At 43.7% G+C, this 22,962-nt stretch overlaps 1 protein-coding gene across 2 annotated transcripts in view; it reads right to left on the bottom strand.

Moving 5' to 3' along the window:
• Positions 1–22,962, bottom strand: part of sh3gl3a (SH3-domain GRB2-like 3a) — a 35,320-nt gene that overhangs the window by 4,356 nt on the left and 8,002 nt on the right. The window contains exons 1-7 of one of the 2 annotated variants that reach the window (XM_062549304.1): positions 17,683–17,916; positions 4,430–4,498; positions 4,069–4,141; positions 3,418–3,561; positions 2,417–2,550; positions 1,202–1,360; positions 7–110 (exon numbers count right to left, since the gene is read on the bottom strand). In XM_062549304.1, the coding sequence (XP_062405288.1) occupies positions 7–110; positions 1,202–1,360; positions 2,417–2,550; positions 3,418–3,561; positions 4,069–4,141; positions 4,430–4,498; positions 17,683–17,727 (728 nt within the window). In that variant the 5' untranslated portion in view covers positions 17,728–17,916. Of the gene's footprint in view, positions 1–6; positions 111–1,201; positions 1,361–2,416; positions 2,551–3,417; positions 3,562–4,068; positions 4,142–4,429; positions 4,499–17,682; positions 17,917–22,962 lie in introns of those variants that run through there. The other variant, XM_062549303.1, reaches the window with a different exon arrangement.

Raw genomic sequence — 22,962 nt, 5'->3', positions numbered from 1 at the left:
GCTTACCTGCTTTGGATTTTACTATTGAGCTCCTCAAGGATTTCTAAAGACAAGCGGTGATACTCCAGGGCGGCCTCCACCAAGGCTGATAACTGGCTCACCTGTTCCACCTGCAAACATCAATAATGGACAAACATTAACAATAAGGAATCAGGCTGACCAGTGCTAAAAGGGCTATCAATGACAAAACAGCTAATTCTAGATCACAAACGACTGCCTCTATTAAATGTGGTGAATTTCCTTGAAATGCGTCACTCTTTGATGTCTTAGGCGTATGACTCATTTTGTGTTGGCCGTCTTCCAGAGCAGAGCCTCCTCTGTTTGCTCTCAGGCTGATGAATCAGCCGACTCTACAAGCCCAAAGTATAGCTATCGAGGTATTAAGAGTCACGATGCCTACAGACACCAATAAGATGCCATCTTTGAGAGTCTAGTCTATCTTTTCTCAAGGTGCATCAATGATCAGAACTTAAGATTCAAGAATGGCTCATCAACCTCTTGTGACAGCTGAATACATTTTAGTATCATACAGTTGAAGTGAAATGCTGAAAACATGACAAGAAGTGAAAACTTTATCAGCGACACCCCTTTCCTGTATTCTGCAAAGCTATGTTCAGACCGCAGGCGATTCAGATTTGTTTCTCACAATATCTTTGTAGATGACTGTCCACACTGTTTTTGTGAATGAATCTGATTTGAGTGTCCACACATCACCAACATCTGAATGTAGGCTTGTAGAATGTAAGTTTCAGTACTATGAAACTTTGAAATTCTACTTGAGCGGCTGGAGTGTTGACAGACTGATACACATAGGAAAATATACAAATAAAATATCATATTTCACAATCTGTTTTTTTGTTTGTTTTTTTTCCCTGTTCATACTATCAAAACCAATCTACATACCAATGCTTGAAATCAGATTTAAGCTGTGGCCTAAACAAACCCTGTGTGCAACTGGCTCATTCATTCATTCCTCCCCTCACTCTTCACCTGGCAGCCCTGTATCATCCAGGTGGGTTAGGAAGGTTCCCCCTTTACTGTAAAGCACTTTGGGTGCCTTGTGAAGGCGATGTATGAATGCACATTGTTATTGTTGCTGTTGAAGTACCAGACTTTTCTCATGCTGGTAACTCTTCCATAACGGGGACCTGGAGTGGAAGCTACCAGTGAAGCAGGTCAGGAGTGAGGTGGCTGAACTCACGTCATTCTCCAGGAAGTTGAACATGCTCCTCTCAGCCAGCTCTTTGGACTCGTCGAACTTCTCCACTGCCTGCCTGACCTCCTCGTCAGGGATTTTGCCCTGCCGCTTCTTCTTGTAGTCAAAGTCTAACCGCCGGCCCTCCATCTTCTTCAGATGATGCTGTGGAGAAAGCAGAACTGGGGTTAGAAGAGATGTGCCATGTAGCAAGAGACAAAAGTAGGGCCAAAGAGGCAAAAAGATCTCTAACAGACAACAACTGGATATCCGTTTGAAGCAGTGAAGGTATTGTATTGGCCACTATTGATGCCCATTACAATGGAATCATGCATTTTTATTATACCAACTTCAGGTGTAATCAATGTTTTCAATATCTAAACAAAGAAAATATAAGGGGGGGTATCAATATGTTGTCTCTTTAAAAATCCTGTATCTTTACAAGGTTTCAGGCGTTAACTCTGTGTCTTGTGCCAACACAAGAATATGTGTGTTCTATTTCATGCATGGCCGGCGGAACTATCCAAGAGATCATATGATGTGAAAGAATGCCTTAGTAAAGGGAACACAGTGAAGTACAGATTGTTATGAAAACAGAACACAACGTAGAACGTTGACAACATAGAATGTTCTTTTCACCGACTCTTCACAACAAGCTAGACAGGAAGTGACACTTCACATCTGACATGTGACATCTCTTGGCAAGACCAGATCAGATTGGTTTGAGCATTGCATGAGCATTGTTGAGCAACGCTGAAGATGGCTTAGGCTGAAACGCATCAGTCTGTGACCGCTTTCAATTCACAAGAAACACAGCTTGGATTTGATTGCAGGAACTTAGGTTAGTTAGGTCCCCGATGCTGTGAATAAAATTCTTCACATCAGTTTTCACTTAAAACACGGTCTGCTTGTTTAATTTAAAGACCAGTAATTATTACGAGTTTTATGAAAATATCTAACACATAATATAAATAAACAGCTCAGACCTGCACTTATTCTACAAATGTTTGTCCGACTGGTGCAGACATGAGGTACGATAGACTTCTTTCCCAGCAGGTCGATGTCTAAATTAGACATTTTGTGTATGTGTGTTTTTGCTAAGAGCAGTGATTTAATGGCCACTACAGACACAATAGAAATGTTCCATGAATATTTTCAGAATAAGAAAAGGCTACCTTGGTACAGTACGTACACAGAAACATAACTTTGAGTTCAGCTCACCCCAATCTCTTTCAGGTCTTTGTCCTGCAGTGTCTGTAGGGGGTCAATGAAGTTCTGCTTCACGTTGATGTCCAAGGAGTCCTTCACCTCGGCCATCTGCTTCATCGCCTCACCTATGTCCACCAACGCATAGCCTGCAGGGAGAGAGAGGGACAGAGAGAGGGGGGGAGAGAGAGAGAGAGAGAGGCAGATAGAGATAGAGCAAGTGGGGGGGGGAGAGAGAGGAGAGAGAGAGAGAGACAGAGAGAGAGAGAGAGAGAGAGAGGCAGAGAGAGATAGAGCAAGTGGGGGGGGAGAGAGAGGAGAGAGAGGGACGGAGAGAGGAGAGAGAGGGACAGAGAGAGAGAGAGAGAGAGAGAGAGAGAGAGAGAGAGAGAGAGGCAGAGAGAGATAGAGCAAGTGGGGGGGGTAGAGAGAGGAGAGAGAGGGACGGAGAGAGAGGAGAGAGAGGGACAGAGAGAGAGGGAGAGAGAGAGAGAGAGAGAGAGAGAGAGAGGCAGAGAGAGAGAGAGAGAGAGAGAGAGAGAGAGAGAGAGGCAGAGAGAGATAGAGCAAATGGGGGGGAGGAGAGAGAGGAGAGAGAGGGGGAGAGAGAAACATTCAGCTCCACAGCAGTTTTCACAGCCCATCTCCCTGCTGAGATAGTCAGACCCAAGGTGAGCTCAGCTCAGCACTGAGGGTCACCCTGGCCAATGGGAGCTCAGGTGAGGCATATCCGTGACCATCTGACACATTAGAGTAATGCAATTCTGAAATCCACTTGGATTATTTATATATAGTGAATGAATGCTCTAGTTAACTGTGACTTAAATGTTCTGGATTCAAAAGGTTCAGCCATGAGGAGTGTGTGGGATGGGTAAGTGTTAGTGTTGGAGTGTGTGTGTGTGTGTGTGTGGCTAAAACCATTCCAGCAGACGCTGATTCTCTGGCCATTGCCTTCTCTGCTGTGATTCTCCTCCCTATGTGACACGGTGCTGGGGATGCGGAGGACGAAACCGTACCGAACGCCGACTCCTCCCCTAACTCGCGGCCGTATCTCAGCATGCAGTCCCCCAGCAGCCCCTCCGGCTGCGGGTAGCCCGTGGTCTTCACCTGCCCCCGGATCTTCGACACGGTGTTGAGCATGCCAAGCTTGGCTCTGGAAGCTGAGAGCACACGGCACAAAGTCAAGCCCATTATCTTCCACCCTGGATGCACTGCTGTCACTTTGGCTCTCTCTCAAAGCGGTGTTCTGCGGAGCGCCAGCCTCCACTATGGCAGAGAGGAGGGATGACTAGGCATGGCTGAATAAGGCATGTTTCTTTTTTATCATTTTTCTAACACAAAAGCATTAAATCGGTCAACTCGTCTTTACGATTGAAGAGTTTGGTTCCAAAACGCTATATCTACCATTTTAATGAATTTTCATAAATATATTTTTTCTTTTTTTACAATTTGTTTTCCCAGTAATTTCAGTAGAAATGCCTTTGGATATTGTTATTTGATTTATCTGATACTCAATCAAAACAACAATTTGCAATTTGGCTAACATTTCCTGGAATACACAATCAAATAACATTTGAATCTTATTAAAAATATATATAGCGTTTTGGAATCAAACTATAAACATCAATTATAAACCAATTTCACTGCCGCTCGGCTGAGCATCATACCTGGGTTGGGTTGGAGGTATTCTGTGGTTTTGGACAACAGCTCAAAAACGGATTTGTTCGTGACGTCAATTTTCTATATATATACATTAAAAGAAAGAGATAAAAAAAGGAGGACAATAAGACAAAGGCAAGGTGAAGAAGAAGAAAAAAGAGTCATGAATGAATCACACTTGTCTATTTTTACATCTCTGACACACTTTCATCAGCTTCTCCGACAAGAGTGGGCAATGGAGGACAATGAGGTCAGTGTACGACACGGCTGCCCTTGAGCAGACGCGAGAGGAGAGGCTCAAGTTACTGATGGTGGGGGGGGGGGGGGGGGGGGGGGGGGGGCGGGGAGAAATGCATTAGGACTGCTCACCCTCTCCATCTCCATGAAGTCCTCATCCAGCTTTGTTCCCTCCGCACCACTTATCTTCTCACTTAAAAGCTGCAGACAGAGACAGAGACAGAGGCGCAGACAGGGGACAAACAATAAGATAGAATTGGACAGGAGAAAACAACAAGGTCGGTACAGTACGTACAGTAGGTAGGCATTTCTAAGGAAAGACACAGTGAATTTGTGTGTATCACATAGTGGGAGCGATCTCGTGAAATAATCTAGAAAAGTGAATTGAGAGCTAGATAGAGGAAGAGATACTGATAGGGAATGGGAGTGTGTGTGTGTGTGTGTGTGTGTGTGTGTCCACAGCAGGAGAGAAGGATTAGGCTCCAGGACTGCATGGGTGCTAATGGAGGTATGTCACTGGTGTGTTTGTGTGTGTATCTGTGTGTGCATTAGTGAATTAGCTAAACCTTGTTAGGTGGTTACCAGCAACAAGGACAAGTTCTGTAAACACTGTGTCTGTGTGCACTCTCATTCTCTCTTCAGCACAAACTAAATGTGTGTTCCAATTAGTATGTAGTTCTGCTGCATAACGTTGAACAAATAAATTAGCTTGTTTATTTTGCAGAAAAATAAACAGCCTACTGTCATGCAATTAATAGGCTACAGTACAGTGAAGAGCTGGGAGGTTATGGTGAGCCAACTTGGAGTGAACACACACAGGCAAATTTTCTCTACTCGTAGCAGAGTAGCCTGATCATATGCGCAGTGTGTACGGCCATACATCTGCAGGCATCACTGTCTGTGTCTGTCTGTGTCTGTGTGTGTGTGTGCGTGTGTGTGCGTGTGTGTGTGTGTGTGTGTGTGTGTCAGGGGCTCAACATTAACTTTTAAAAGTGACTGCCAGCTTGGCAACTAGGCATTGAGGTTTTGATTGCCAAAGCCAACCAAATGTGGTTGCCACTTGTAACAATTTGGCAGCCAAGGGCAACCGGCAACCATTAATGTCGAGGCCTGGTGTGTGTGTGTGTGTGTGTGTGTGTGTGTGTGTGTGTGTGTGTGTGTGTGTGTGAGAGAGTGAGAGAGACACTGCAGGGGGGAAGCAGTGTGAGGGTGTAGTTTCCAGGACTGCATGGGTGCTGATGCAGGTGGCTCTCACAAGTGTGTGCTGCTGCCATCTCCGGCCTCACCGTAGCCTAGCCACCATAGACATATACCGTAATTTCCCAACTATTAGCTGCGGCTTATGCACTAATTTTGCTAAATGTCTTCAGCTATGAGTTTTATACACGGGAGCAGTTAATATGGTATATGGTATTGTTTCTTTTAACCTGCATAAAACACTGTCCTGCGGCTTACATAAAATGCGGCTAATACCCAGGAAATAAAGTATGACTCATAAGTGATAACCACCATAAATATATATATATGACATACCATGTATAGGACTCCTATAGATGAGTCATAGCCAACCCTATTGTGTCCCTGTGGACACCTATCACTACCTGAAAACACAACTCTAACCACCAGCCACCCGTTAGTGGTACACCCAGAGCACATGCCACCACAAGACAAAAAATCCTAACGGATGATTCACACCTTTCAGACAGAATGAGAAAAGTCTGTTAGTGCTCTCGCTCTTACTCACACACACTCACACACACATACACTCATTCACGGCTTCTTCCACAGGCAGGCCCAACGAGCGTTTGACACAGAGACCATAACTCAGCTGCCTGAGCTAAGCTGATTAAAATACTGAGCATAACTGACCCAACCAGGCCAGACTCTTGAGCCAAACCCACACAGTGATGAAGCACGGCTGGGCTGAGTTGGCCCACGGCTCCCTCACATATGAACTCGGTGGTCCCACAAGTTCAGTTCTACAGGCCGGACGGGCGGGCGGGCAAGCACAAAGGCTTACGGTCGTCAGCTGGAAACATCCAGAACAATCAAGAAAACTTAAAAGTGCAAATCCATCAAAAGAGATGTCAGTGAGCCAAAAAGGCTTTATTCACATCTTTAGAGAGAAAACAGAACAATGTTGCATGCTGTCCGTGTGATCCATGTGATGATCAAACAGTGCCTTATCAGAGATGAGAGTTACAGGAAACAGACCATGTTGTAAGGGGACCTGTGGCAACTGTTGAAACATCAACTTGTTAATGTTACATCATTGCAACTATGTGAGAGGTTTTTTTTTCATACATCTGAGAAATCTATTTGTAATCTCAGAAACTATATGTGCCTCAAGGGGGTTGTCTTCTTGATATTGTTTTGACTAAAAATCTAGCCTAAACTGTACTGAAAATATTTCACAATCAAAATCTTTTTTTGGTAACTGACTTGCACTGTGTGTCCTGGGCATGAGAGGTCAGCTAGAGATGCAAAGCCACTATGCGAGTGGATCCAGACCAGCACAGTAAAAAAAGAAAGTAGAAAGACATTTTGCCTTTCATAATTAGGCTACACCTTGATGCCTTGAATACCGGGACGATATAATTCTACGATTCACGAGAGCCGTCAGAATCCTCTGCATTGTCTACAAGGCCACTTCACGGAGGCCATTCTGTTACGATGGGCTTCAGCCCACAGCCACAGTGCCAGGGAGCGCTGCCAGGTCCCTACTTAAAGCGTGCTGACTGCAGGGGAAGAGGGGCCGCGGAGGACTGCACGTCCACGACCTCTCCGCACCCCTGGGATCCGAAATGCAGAAGGAAACAGAAGCCCTCTGCAGGAGAGGCACATCTAATGTGTCCATCTACCTCCACCACCACACACACACACACACACAAACCCTGATATTAGAGACAACACTGACAAGCTGCCAGTGAATGCAGTGGAACCATGACTCAGTCAGTCCCCAAGAGTAAAGTGCAGAAGAACGTCAGTGCTGCGTGACCGACAGACCAAAGTGTAAGAGAAATGGCTTCCTGCTACTTGCAGGAACTTGCTACCATATTAGCCGTCATGACTGTGCCGGAGTCCGCACGATCTCCACTCACAGGCACTATGTTCCGCCTTCCGATTGCCACAGAGCCCAATGAGATTTAAAGAAAGAGAGAGAGAGAGGGAAAAGAAGTCATTGAAGACACTGTTGTAGGAAGCACAGACAGTAGCCAGGAAGTTGTGGCATAATGCCTTCCACAGCAAAGGGAAGGAATTGAAAGTAGACTCTTCAGTCACAATGTCAGGCAAGACTCACACGAAGGCCTCCAAGGCCATTAGCTTCTCTGAGATTCTGAGAAAAAGGAACCCAGAGCGGAGGTCAAACAGAGAGGAGACTCAGTGATGTGACGGCAGCACTGCCTCAATCACACAGGAAACTCTCAAAGAACAAACTCCCCGACCCCGACCCACTAAACCACCTGGCAATTAGCGAGGACAGAAAATAGCAGGAGGCTTGGTCGACAAATAAATAAATAACTATAACATTTAAATAAATATCTAAATAAAGCTTAATATAGCTGGTAGGTGGTAATCAATTCTGCCGGATACTAAAAGGTAGGTCCAATTAGTAATCAGACGAGACAGGAAGGAGCATTCTGGTACATGTAAATTTGATGTGGCTGCATTTCCAATCAGGCAGGAAGAGCACAGACACCATGATCCATAAAACATGTCTCTGTTCATGATCTCAATATTAGATTTGGGCAGGTTTGGTTCAGGTCCAGATGGGTGGAGTGACCGTTACAACCAGCAAAGATAAAACTCTAAAGAAGAACCTGGAGAAAAAAAACAAAACAAACAAACAGTGGCCCTTTCCTCCCACTCATCTTTGCCAACACAGACGGCAGCACCACAAACTACACTGCACCCTGCGGCACACTCTGTGAAAATGTGTCTCTTCCTCGGATGTGTGCATAAAAAAAAAATAAAAGAGACACACATTTCAATGTGAGATTGTGCTTTTGTCTTAAGCAGTTGCCAGAGCTTAACCTTTGGTCTTGATTTCCCAGGCCTGAGGAGGTGTACTTTCCATGCTGGGGATGGGTCATCATGCCCAATGTCATTCCATGTAAATGTTGACCTTTGTAAGTGCCCTCCATTTCCTGGGTAATTCGATTTTATCTGCTTTCTGATGCAATATTACAATATTGTGAAGAATATCATGACCATCTAGTCTACTCTTCAGAGTGCAGTAGGACTGTGTGGCAGTGACCTAGCCATCAACTGTCTACTTGTACTGTACAGCTTCCGCTTAACCTGAACATTTCACAAAAAAAGTACATAACAGCAAATGATTGGAGCAGGAAATGAAGATGCACAAAGAAGAGGGGAAAAAAACACAAAACCATGTAGCCTAAAAGTTTTGTAAGTAAGGGAGCTTGTTGAACACAATGAAAAGATGACCTTATGGTAAGAATAGTAACTGAGGTAGCAGAAACTAGGCTATTCAAACATTTCTTTTATACATTTACTTTGCCTAAAATAAGTCCTTTGTATAAGCCCCAACCTCTGTGGATAGGTTTTGCCAAGGACAAATTGTCCTCTAGGCTACATCCTTCAAACAAGAGAATCTTTTAGCATAGCCTACATGATAGAGATACAACAAATCTTTCCATCACAGGGTCATCACAATGCTTACAATGAATTACCAACACTACAATAAATACTGGAAGCTGATGGAGCTCAACAACATCCAGTCCACAGCCTATTCTCCACATGAATTTGTCATAGAATATTTCACATGACAATAAATAGCCTGGTGCAGAATCTAGACAGCAAAAAGAGATACAGACATATTGTAAAGGCAGCATGCCAGACTCCCAAGCAATGCAGAAGCTCATCAGAGTTTGCCTGTGGCACACACAAATCTGTGATCTGAAATCTCTACCCCATTCCTGTAGCATCAGTTTTCAGGCACTGAACGCAAAACCGACCAACTAGGTCAGAATAAATTTAGCCCACAAGAGAGACAGAGAGAGACACAGAGAGGAGGAGAGAGAGACAGACAGAGAGAGAGAGAGAGAGAGAGAGAGAGAGAGAGAGAGAGAGAGAGAGAGAGAGAGAGAGAGAGAGAGAGAGAGAAGGTGATCCTAATATGGTGATATTCCTCGAGAAGCATGAGGACCAGGAAGACACTGACAGGAGGGCTGTGCTGACTCTCAAAGAACTGGCTGCTCAGAGAAAAGCCAGGGAGCTTGATTACCTCCATCACAAGTGGTCTCAGTCCAGAGCAAATGGAACGTATTGGCCTCTGATAGGCACAGTCCCGCATGCTCACATAAGAGAGACCATGGCCTGTTGGTGATGAGGGGGCTTGGCACGGGCTTGTAACGAGGACTGCCATCTCGAGAGCAGCACAGCTGCGCTCCCTGCAATCTCTGGCCACTGCTCGAGTCCAGGAACTCATTTGCAGCTGTCCCCAGACACAGAAACAGTGAGACCCTCCATTGGTCACTGTGGCCTATCATCTCCTGCCATCTTCCTCCTCAAGAGGCTATTAACACCAGGGCCAATGACCGCTATTAGGCCTCCTCATCTGGGCAAATTGCTCACACAGAAGACGAAAAAGACGCCTCGAGAACACGAAGAAGAAGACGTTCAGAGGTCTTGTAAAGCTGAGTACTGAGGCCAAGACAATGCAGGTGCCCCGGGGGTTGAGTTACGACCACGACAATCAGACTCCATGTTCTTTCCTCAGAACAGCTTCCTGGATGCAGTGAACAATGTGTTAGAGGGGCCTGGCAGGTTATGAAAGAGGTACTTTGTAGCAGAAGAAACACCAACCCTTTCCTCTCCTGAGAGCTCAGACATTACAGAAAAGCAATAAAAGAGACACATCCCTCTCACGAAACACGCACCATTCATTCTTCTTCAGGACAAGCGTATGGGTGTGTGGTACAGTGGGCTACTGTAGGCTCCTAGTACTGCAGTACCTACTCGGTCACAAATTTCAATGTACAATGATGGCCAATGTCTTAGCTCATCCGGCTGATCAGAGATTGGAGAGAACAGCAAAACCTATGGATTCTGATGAAAATATAAAGTCTTTTTTGCTAAACCGACCGAAAAACTGGGATCCGATGTTTCCTCCCTTTCTTCACATGATCAGTCCTCTCCTGTGAGGCACCAGATTGGTAATCAGAAGCACGAAGGAATTACCTTTTAAACTTGCTAACAAAATCCAAACGTTTGGATTACAAAGCTGGTTGGTAAATCAGCCTACACATGAGAAAAATATGAACTCTATAAAATAACACAACACATACCATACAATTCAACTGTTGACCAAAAACATCAGAAGCCTACTACTGTGTATAACAGACCATATGAATCAGTCTATTACTCTACTTTTATTAGACCAATTCTAGAGTTCCCTGAAAGAGCTTTTGATTGACGTTCCGTGTTGGACTTGATCTCCCATTAAGCACGCACTTGTTTATTCCCAGGTGGCCCCTTAAATTACCTAACTGACCCCTTCCCAGCACAGTGAGTGAGTCAGAGGCCACTACTCGTACTCCCACTTCCCAAACCAGCTGGAGGAAACGCCATCAGTACACGAGTTCCAGGCACCCTGAGAGCAGGCAAGAGCCTTTAGCCTATAACAGCAGCGTCGTGGTAAGGTGAAGAGGAGGAGTAATAGTACATAAGTGGCATCTAGGCCTATGGCTAGAAGATACTGTACCGACTGGATGTCAGGGGAATTACATTCTTGGATGTTTCATTGTTTCACAGACCAAACAATTGCATAAAATGATTGTGGTTGTAGTGTGTTGTGCGTACTAGGGGCCATGAAAGCTTAGATTTGGTTTAATGAAAGGGGGCAGAGTGACTTACTATAAATGTGTAAGTTCTTCAAATCTCAGGCCTCAAGGCAGAAACGAGATGGCTCTATTTCACTTGAAATTCTGCCACTGGCTCAGACATATCAGACAACATACTGCGTGATGCTGATACATTATAGGGTGTTGTACACTGTTGTGCCTTTGGTAAACCACACTGACTACTGAGCCTTTATGAAGCCTAATCCTTCATAAAATAGCAGTCACTCTGTACACACTACCACAGGGTGACCACATGAGAAGTAGCTTTCCTGTGCAATGCCTCGCCACAGCTGTCAGGAGTGTATGTGTGTGTGTGTGCGCTGGATGCATGTGCTAACTATCCAGCACTGCAGCACTCAGAAGTATGGACTTCAATCTCCCTCCCTTCTGCACCAGCCCCACTGATCCACACGCCCACCAAACAAGCACAGGAAATGTCAATAATACCCCATGCATTGAGACAGAATGGCTTAATTTGAGGAAACACGTACGGTTTGCACAAAGAAAGACATACAGACAGAGGAAAGGCTGAGAGGAAATCTGGACCGGACGTCGCATGCAAGAGCCAAGGAGGGAGCACAATCTCTTGGTTCTCCAGTTCAACGGTTACGGCACAAGATTTCAAAACAATCCAAGGCAAAGATATCAACAGGTTACGTCTTGAGAATTTCATGACTTTGACTTTGGAATGAAAACAAACTTGATCTGAGGAGCATCGCAACAAAACAAGAGTGTGATCTGAACTGTTAGAGCTAGTGGCAAACGAAGTAGCACTGGAGAAGACAATTGAGTGTGAGGTAGGGGCCTTCCCCCTTGGGGTGCCTCCCTGGCCTCTGTCGGGTGTGGGGCTGAGCCTCGGCACCCGTGGCCGTTGTGAGAGCTTGTGTATTATCCCACCCCGCCCCTGCTTGGGGAAATGGAGCGCGCATTTCTGCACAGCTTCCTGAGAGACCCTCTCGCACCTCACAGCTGCTGCGCCGAGCATCCTGCCACCACCACCGGCTCCCCCGCCACACAGGCCCTGTTCACAGGGATGGGCCTCAGCTGGGCTGGGCTCGGGGTTGGGACGACGACCGTCCTCCACCCCGCCCAACTCACGTCCCGCTCTGCATCACGAATGCCTCTGTGGGGCTCGAAATGCCCTGGAGTCCTTAGCAGTGCCATGACATTTTCCCCGGCAGTCGACAAGGCTACTGATCGATGGCCTCTGGTTCATATTTGTCCTGCGCTACTAGGACAGAGATAGGTGGTGCTCGGTTTCAAAAACAACTGAGCGGCCCCTCGAAACAACAGGAGCAGGCTGAAGATGCATCAAAAGCACCACCAGCTGCTTTGTTTTCATTGCATGGATTGGACCCAGACATTTCCCCTTGGCCTAAAGCATTAAATCTGCCTTGCAGGAGAAAGACAACGTCTGAAGTACGCAGCGGCTGCACAAGGAGTTAGCATTCCATGCATTTCTGTCACAAATAAACCAAATACCAGAGTCCGGCTCGGAGTGAGAGTGAAGAGCGAAGAGTGAAGTCATTACGTCTGAGGGGAGTGATCGAGAACACTCCGTTAAGTGGGTAATAAACACGGAGCGAGGTTCTTCTGAGGGGAACAGGTCCTTTGCATCAATTGGGCCGAATCGATACGGAGCGAGCCAGATAATTGTCTGAAGAGCGGCGTAAACAAGGCCTCTAGCATGCAGATCAGGCCCTCTGTTTAGACACAAGGCTGCATATATAGGTAGCACTGCACACGTCCCTGTTTAGCCTTAGCCACATGGAGCGCTCAGGGGGGAGGAAGAGGCGAGCTGTCGGTGTTGCGTTGATGAACACAAGACATTCAAGCCTGCACTGCACACACACAAAGCGAGGCCTTCTCTGGAGCAAGTCATAAGATCAAGGAGCTCTAGCGGTGACACCCATGTCGACCCCTTTCAAAACACTGCTGCTGAACTACAAAGCGTAGAACACACACCCACAAAAGGTAGGCTACAGGATGTTAACAAGCAGCCGGAGGTCTGCAGTGGGGGTAGAGATAACGTGAATGAAGGGTGTTCAACAATTTCCCACAGTACTTTCACATGCTAGTGGAGGGCTTGTGAGATGGGCATGTCGCAACAGCAACCCTGTCTGGTGCTTTCTCCATCAAAAGCATCAAAAACATGGAGGGAAACAGCCCAGTTAGCCTAGCACATAGTGTCATTATTGTTCATTAACAGCAGTGAGGCTCCTGGGAGCAGTTGGGGCTTTGTGGTGACAAATCTTAGGTAGAAAGCATGCGACTGCTGAAATGTTTATGAGCTGTGTGACCGCGCCTTATGAACCCCATCCTTAGTACTTCATCATCCATATTTCATACAGCCACTTTCTAGCCCAGTTCCATCCTCATGAAATAGCAAATCTCTACAAATCCTCTTCAACTTCCTGCCATCCATTACTACAGCATCCATAGCCACAGAGAAGCTGGAAGCTCTCAATATTTCTACTGGTTGTTACTTAAGCCGGGGGCTTAACGAATGGTTTTCAGAACAGGATACATGAAACCAGAACATCAAATAGTAACTCACAGAACTTTAAGCAAACTTTAAAATCACATTGGAGAAAGAATGGGATTCCTTTGCATTATTAGTGACACTGTGGAATCTGAGATTATTCCAAGATCTATTCTAGAATAACATGAGCCAAAATCCCTCCGCTGGGCAGTGAATCATCATGTGATCTTTCCCAGAGCTGCATTCCCATGGTGCACCACACCTCTGTGCAGGGGCCCTGCTGAAGGCATCCTCCTCCAAGAACAAAATCATCCATAACCTCTGACAGGAAACACCAGCAACAGTTTCACAAACCATAACAAGCCTCCTAAGAAGGCAGAGACAAGCCAAGTCATTGCACTTGGCTGTCGTAAACTCAACATTTAAAACTGACTCGGTCTTTTCAAGCATGATTTCGCTTGTGGTAGACCATGATAAATGGTCCTCTTTCTGTACAGGCAGAAAGGAAGCTTCCAGATATTCCAGATCTGTATAATTTCTGAGTGATCACTGGTAGCGTGGTGTTTTTGCTGTGCTGAAGGTCAGAAGCTAACAGAAGTGTTTTGTTAACAAAGGTCTCTGTGTCAAGTTAACATTTGTTAACTGAGGGAGGAATCTAAACTAAAATGAAACTGCCACACTGTGTTGACAACAAAACAGTCATCATTTACAGCCTACACGCTCTCGGTGACAACTAGGTAAACGTTGCTGAAAGTTATGAACTTTGTACTGTCAACAGAACTGAAACACTGACATGAAACTGGCCCGTGGGATTGCTAAACTAATTATCAGTGCTTTCTGATAGGGCTATGTGGAGTTGCGTATGCAGGGCCACAATACTTTATGACACTGTGTAGTGATGTGGCAGGTGAGGTGAGTAATCAATCATGGGAGGTGTGACCGATGCACGTGGCATCGGCGCTGACGTGAGGGCTCAGGCTAATAACAAACCATCACTGCAGGCTTCCAGATCTCTGTGTTTATTCAGCTGTGGCCACACAGGAGTCACTCCCTGTCCATCCACCATGGAAAAACAATGGAAATTATGCTCACTCACAGCTCACCTCACCTCACAGCAAATGATTGTTTAGTGCACAGTGAAACAGAAGGATAAACTCTTCTCTATATGAGAAAAACATGGATGATAGATCTTGTACTAAGCTACAATTGTCAGAATAGAGAAATACCAGCACTGTTTTATTTTGTTTTTGTTTTGTTTTTTTCTCAAATTGCATGCCATGACTATCAGATCATGGCCTGGAAATCCAGACCCATATCTACAGGCATTTTCCAAAAACATGATTACAGGCCTGCCGTTAAAGTGATAAATAGTTGAACTCTGCTTTGTACAATCTCAATACTTCAGCTGATACACAGCAGGGATCAGATTTTCTTCCCAGTGGCCTTACGGGCCTGTACATCTGAAACTGGCCCCTGGTACATTTCTGCTAGCCCCAAAGTCATTTTTATATAACACGGTTGGGGTTTTTTTTACAGTGAATTTCACCCCCTCTTTCTGAAAGGAGCTTCACATGTTTAACTTCAATAAGTTAGCATCAAATGTGAACTGCAATGACTCATGACGTTGATGGGCAGACAAACTGACACTGGTCCAACTGACCTACAAACTTGCCCGTTTACTTGCTTCTGGCCTGTGGGCCAGTGCTTATGCTGAACCATGATACACAGGAATGTAATGTGTGCACCGTATCAACGCAACCCAAAGCAGCAAGTCTAGGCCTACATCCTGAAAAAAACACAACATGGTGGCATTTCTTAAACAATGGAGTCATTTCAACAGACAGAACAATGAGACATTGGCTCTTGCATAGTATTCCCCAGCTTTAACCCTTATGTTGTCCTTGGGGTCAATTTGACCCCAAACAGTGTTTTAGCACCATAAAATATATGGTTCACTTTTTTTGTTTTGCTTCAAGTTTCATGACTTTTCCTCATTTGAAGGGTACAACAGAGTAAACATGAAATTTGCACAAAAATATGTTTCCAATGTCCTGTAAAAAAAATAGTTACGTTGGTGGTATTGGGGTCAATTTGACCCCATTTTTATGAAACATGATGAAAATGAATATTTGACAAATTATGGATATTATTATTGTAATAGTATGAAAACATGTAGTTATTATCATTATTGCATATACAAGTACATATTACATATAAGTTATTTTGGCAGGTCTGAAAAAGTCCAAAAAGTCAGCCTTTGGGCTGTTGACACTGGATTGGCCATATTGCCAGTCAGGGTTCCAGGGTTCATAAAGGGGTGTGGAGGGGTGGGATTGTTTTGTAGGGCTTTTGATGGTGGTTATTACACTCTTGTTAAGTACCTACCACAAAAAAAAATGGGTAAAAAAAATAATTTGAATCATTTTTTGAGAGTTTTTTTAGCTGGGGTCAAATTGACCCCAAGGACAACGAACGTCGGTAAGATTTGAGGACAACATGAGGGTTAAATGTCAATTGGTGAGAGGAAAGAAAACATATCACTACAAAGTGCAAGCCAATTATCTTTACCACAATTCTAGCAACAAGCTATTTGGGATAAGACATTCTGTTCCTAACTTTGCAAACAGGAGAATCCTCCAAGCACATAAATTGCAGTGAAATGCCAAGGGTTCACATGATGACATGTTGGGCAGGTTTCCAATTGCTGTAACTTGTTCAGACAGGCTCCAGCAGCTTAAATGGCTGTTCTTATACAGAGCAGTTCCAATACTAAGTGTGAACTAAATCATTAATTAAGGGGATAGACAACACTTTCAAGGTTCAGATGATCAGCAAAAAGGCCATGTTGCACATCCTTCTGACAAACATCTATGTATCAAACATGTATTTGATTCTCGAAGATATTAACGGACAATGTAATTATGCATCAGTCTTGTGTGACATTCTAACCTTATTCACTTGGCAATGCAATTGAGGTCGTATCCATTAAGTTCACACAGTTAACCTGTCAACGACACTGCCAATCAAGACTGCACTAATTCGATATCTGATCATAGTACATCACTTCTGTGTTCAACATACTGTACTGTCACTGGGCTACTTGTTAGGGCCTCATATTTCGAATAGCCAAACAAGTTACAGATAAGATAGGCCTACGATGATTATATTCAATCTACAATGTAACCAGAGAGGGTTAAAGCGGAGCTTTGGTGTAACTAGTAGCAATACTGTTATGCACTATTGTCCATATCACTTAGCTGCTTAACTTTTCACTGAAGAGTGTGTGTATTCTTTGCTTTCACTACACAATGTTCAAATTGTATCAATGACCTAATGTCGACATTCCATAACGGATTATCAACACTAAAATGCAGTCATTGTAACGTTAATGTGGGTAACTCAATCGAAGACCTGTCGTTACTGCTCCCTCCGTCTGAGCGTCTCTCGTAATAACATTAACGTTATCATAGGGCAAGTGCACTTGTTACCAGCGGGTCAACATCAGGTGATAAATTCATTGTTAATCGTGGTTAGCTATGCCTTACTGTTACTTTACGATGTATAAGTTAAAGTTAACTAGCTAGCTGGCTAATTCGTTTGGTATAATGTGAAGTAACGTTATCGCCAAAGACGGTTATCGTTAGCTCCTTTCTCTAATGCTAATTCATTGCTTACAAAGGCGTAGGGGTAGTAGCTGAAGCAGCTGCGACTTAAACGAAACCACATAGCCTATATGTTATATTTTGGAGAAACTGTAATTTAAACAAATAACGATGTATTATTTTCAATTTCAACGTTTCACCACTCTGACCGGTTGGCTAATTTCACATGCTGCATTCCTCAGGCAACCGCTGGAGTGAGCAAGGCAACACAACGGTAACGTTATCAGACTTGGGGGAGCTGTGAAATGGCTGGGATTGTTGAGGTAAACAATAGGCTGCGATTTCCAATAAGAGAGTGAAAGGTCGCAAACAATTAACAATATAATATTATCATAGTGCAAAGACTTCAGGAAAGAATTTGGGGCGTCTCCTTACCTGACTCGCTTTATGAAACTGCTTCTTAAATCCGGCCACCGACATCCTCAAAATGTTCAAAAACACCACAGAGAAAGCCGGGGAGGACAATGAACGTAGCCTCGGCTACACTGAAAGTCAGGTGGACAGTATTGCGTTGAAATATTACGAAGGTGGTTTTGTTCCAGCTACTAATCACAATCCACACACTTGCGTATTTGCTTAGAGTGACCACTCAGTACGAACACAGACTGGTTTTTTTTCTGTAAGGAAAGATGTGGCTGGATCTAAAAGCTGATTGGTTGAGCGACGAACTGTTTATGCGAACTACGTTGAGCGGAGGAAGCCCACGCACGTCCGCAACATCATCACAGGTAGCCTACTGATGAATCTTAGGCTATGTCATTGCAATGGATGTTGCCTACTTGTCACTTGTGTATATTTACTAATTTAGGGTTAAGAATGGTTTAGAATATTGTAGCGTGTTACAATATTATGTCTTTCTCTCTCTCTCTCTCTCTCTCTCTCTCTCTCTGTGTGTTTGTGTGAGAGAAGGAGAGACTAGAGAAAGTCAGCTATTAAGTGTACGGGCTCTCTGATTCTAACTTCAAATTGAACTTATGCAGCTTAAAAGAGATGCGTGCCGTTGAGTTTGGCTAAACTATGTGTGAATCAGAAGTTCGCTCTTTTCATTAGCGCCCTATTTCATAGTAACGCACTGCCCTCTCGTGGCAAAACATGTGTGTCGCAATGAGTGGCACACGTCAGGACTGTAGTGTTTACAGAAAATCGTTGCACATCACACAATTCTTTAAACATGCAAACATCATAATCCCACCAACTCGGCAAATAATAAATTCTCAGCCTTTGACTCAGTATCACAACGATCTTACCAGGATGTTGGATTTCCTTTGTCAAACACAATTTATCACAATGCCACACTTATTCACCATATGCTTCATTCACGCTCCTCACATTTACTCATCACTTTACTGAACACAATCTAGTCATTGCTTTAGTACAGGCCTATATACCCCCCTCTACCAAACACACACAAACAGAGTCATTGCCTTTGTAAAAATCTAGTTTCTGTCTGTTTCTGTCCAAAAAGGCCATTGTGTGCTTTGGTTTGCAACCTCTCACTGTAGGTTGGCAAGCTCTGCAAAGCTTGACATAGCTGAGTCTCCCCAACAAATGAATAGTAACAGGTTTTAAGAGGCCTCCCAAAGTCTCAATTTCCAACAGGACCCGCTGAGTCCTAGAAATGCCCCTTTACTTGCATTTGTCTGAATTCACATTCATTTAGAGGCAAATTTGGTCTCCACACAGTTCCCATGTGTAAGGTTTCTGTCAGTGTGGATCCTCAGACCAAATCTGTCTCTGATAAATTAATGTAAATGTCTTCAATGGCTTTATTGGGGACTTTGGGAGGCCTCTTAAAACCCATTCATATTAATTTGTCGGGGGAGACTCAGCTATGTCACACATTATGTCCATCACAGCAAGCACAGGAATGGTCACTCTGGCTGACAAGGCAATTTATGCCCAGGGCAAGTGTGTGAGTTCAAGTTACTCTGAAGTGCCCAGGGAGGCTACCAGTAGGCCTATATGTAAGGACTTTGTAAGTATCAGTATATTTACGTTGTTTACGTTGTAGTGTGTTGTGTGTGGAGGCTTAAGATACTGGGACCAATTTTCCATTGAGGATCCGTCCATCTATCTGTCTATCTGTCTATCTATCTATCTATCTATCTATCTATCTATCTATCTATCTATCTATCGTTTTACTATACACACACACACACACACACACTTTTAGTACTCAGTTTGAAACAACATCTGGAGGTGGATTAGAGCCTACAGATGAGCATCTTGCACATCTAAGACACAAACAAATCTGAATGATGTATACAGGTTTTGAGCAACATATATGGCCATATATTGGATTTCGCCCTGCAGCTCAGGCTGGAAACCTGCACATTTATCTCTCCTGCTTCCTATCCACGTTTGCTGGAATAGTCACAAACTGGCATATCCAGCAGGCACACCTGCATCATTGGTCTGATTGGTTAGAGGACTATCCAAATGTGTACAGTCATTTGAACTATGCCCATTGATTTTATACCTCTTGTGCAGTAGAAATACAGCGCAGACTCCCCAGACTAATGTTCAATCTCAAAAGATTGAGCTTAGTCTATAGCCAGGCTAATTCTGCATAATCAGTATTACTCAGAGTAAGAGTCTAGGTGCTAAAATGGCCTGTCTGCAGTCCAGACTTGTCAAATTAGGTGCATGGAAGGTTCAACCTGCTTAAGAATACCCCATACTGTTGAACAACTGTCAGCTAATCAGGCAGGATTGATGGGAATGAACATTTAACTCATTCTCAAAATTCTAGCAACTCTCCTCAGTTCCTAGACATTTACAGAATTGTGTTAAATGAAAGATGAAGCAGCACAGTGATAAACATACCCCTGTCCCAGCTAGTTTTAAAATTATACTTTCTGAAACCGGACAGCAGTGTTGGTGTCAGATGTGCAAATTGTATAATTGTCACATGGAAAACAATCATATTTAGAAAGCCAAAAAAGCAGCAACACACTGCTACTGATAAATCACCACAGGCCTGTTGAATTGCCAAGAATAATGCTTTCTTCATGGTCATCCTTCATTATTATTGAATAATAGCCTGAAAAACCTGTTTGGTGATGTGTTCCTCTTACTTTTCCGAGGAAAGCTTTTGAGGATGCAAACTGGTGAGGGGTGAAAAAAGTGTGCGGGGGAGGGAATCGGCCAAACAAGCGACCATGATAACAAGTAAAATACACTGTAGGCCTATGTAAATCTATTTAGATTTAGGTTACAATCTACAGAGACTAACAATCAGTCTAAAGTGACATTTCTGTTATTTGTTTGGCTCTCTTTTGATCCCTTTCTGGGGTATTTGTACAGTCTATGGCTTATTGTCCAATTGATCAACTGCTCAGACCTGCTGCCTGCTCCGATTTCCTCTCTCTAGTTTAAACAAATAAAGAGGATGTTTCTGTACATTCATTTATTTAATTGAATATAATTTGTCAATGTATTTAGCTTGTACTAACTCCCGCACCCGTGCGCTGGTCATAAATCATTGGTTTAAATTTGGTTGGTGTGAGACTCTTACTTGACCACCAGGGGGGAGATTTTCCACATAATAAACTCGTAATGTAGATAAGTCTATAATTCAGGGACCTTGGAAGATAGAACAAACACAAATGCCGCCAATGTAGAGTATACATAAGCTAGTGTCAGTTATTAGAGGTGTTCTAATTTTTACATTTTCTATAAGCTGTTTGCAACCATTCTCTGGTTTGACATGAGGTGCACTGCATTAAAGTTTAGGCAGGAGGAGAGATTAAGATGTTAACCAGTGATGATGACAACAAGTCTGAACAAACAAGGGTATTTCTGTCCTCTTTGAAACCATAATATTTTGTTTAGGCCTAGGGTGTACACATATTCTTATCAAAGGTGACTGCAGTCAGGGATTGCTGGTTGTTTATGTTTATATTTACATTTCAGACACGTTTGTCCAAACAATGCACATTCATGTCAAAAAATCAATTTCGACCAAAAGATAGCACCATATAATTCTAAGCTCACGATATTTTGACCTTACAAGGACCAAACAAAACACACCATGGTAGAACACCCCTCCCTTCAGTATTCCCAGAGAAACTCAACACAGATTTTTGTTTTTGTTTAGAGACAGCCCTCACTTTGTTTCCAGTTCTACACAGTTATTTTTTTTATTTTTTTACAGTGTACACGATGGGCAGCTAGTGGATCAAAGATAAATAAATTTAACTGAAGTTGAAGTTGACTGCTAATTTGGTGGATGTTTTAGTGTTCTTTAAGGTGACTCATGGTCATCAGTTGTGAAAAAGCTTACATGACTATATATTTATCTTTGTTCGAACAGGCTGTTTTGACTATGTTGTGAAACTGAGGCTGAGTTGTGGTAATGATAGTGGACCAAGGGACATGCTGTGTCATTAAAGAACTCAGAATATAGCTGATGTAGAGGTTCCGCCCATAGCCTACCTGTGTTGATGCCTGAATTACAAACCCTCTCCCTCTCTCTCTCTCTCTCTCTCTCTCTCTGTCTCCACCCCCCCACCCCCCCTCCTCCTCATTTTAAAAATATAACAAAGTTTTTCCAAATGTTTTCTTCAATCAACCGGATGGGAGAGTTCTGAATAGAAAGTGTACCTTTCAAAGAGCTGTGATGTATGTCAGATTGGAGAGTTTTGCACCTTTTAGAGATGGAGGGGGCGTATAGTGCAGGGTGCAAGTTTCACTATTGTCACACACACACTCTTCATACATTTTACAAAGGCCATACAATGTAGGTTGGGGGGTAAAAAGCACCCTCTGGGTAGTGGATGCACCTGCACATGCTCTAACCACAGGAAACCCACATCGAATGATGTCCTGGCAGCACTTGCTATGAATGATCTGTTTTCAAGTCTCAGGTCCAAGATGGTGGAATTAGTGGTGGGTGTCAGCACACATTACAGAGCATTTTTTTCACAAGTTTATGCAGAATAAAACTTTGAAAAAGTATGTCCTATTGCAGGATCTTTGGTGATGGTCAGGAGGCGGATTTACTCAGAGCCTGTCCGAGTGTTTTCTTGACACATTATGTTTTTTTTTAGTCTTTAAAAGTCAAATCTCAGTACACATAAAGATTGTCTTGAAAAGGCTTGAAAGATCTAAAGATATTAAGACTCAAATAAAAAATCACAAACATAGGCCTAAATATTTCTCAAAAGCTGTCAACATTTTCATCAACAATTCTGACTAAACTCAAACATTTCCACCTGGTAAAATGCAAAGTCATGGCAGGCAAAGAGTGTTCCTCGTGCTCACAGTCAGTGACTCAAGGAGTGATACATCATTCCTCTGATTTCATTGCACAACTTCCAAACAGCCACTGTTGCACAAATCCCAGTAACCATTTGTCACAAAACAATTCCACTGTCTCAAGGTGTGTAGCCTATCATGAGACCAGCACAACTTGTTAATGATTAAACAAGACATGATCTTGCATGGTTATGGAGATATCGGAGGTGACAATGGTAGCAGGTAGCAGGTAGGCCCATCCCCACCTGCCCAACCACCCCCTGTTGCTGTTAAAGCATAGACATATGACTCTCATCTGACTGTACATTTTGATTGCTGTGTTGTTGAAGAGCAATGATGGGCCCAGAGGACATGTGATGCTGTTAAGTGGCGCATTGACCACCTACCCAAGCCTCA

Source organism: Sardina pilchardus, chromosome 11 (genome assembly GCF_963854185.1).
Source record: "Sardina pilchardus chromosome 11, fSarPil1.1, whole genome shotgun sequence".
Lineage (NCBI taxonomy): Eukaryota > Metazoa > Chordata > Actinopteri > Clupeiformes > Clupeidae > Sardina > Sardina pilchardus.
Note: the sequence above shows the minus strand (reverse complement) of the source record. Positions and strands in the feature narration are given on the sequence as shown.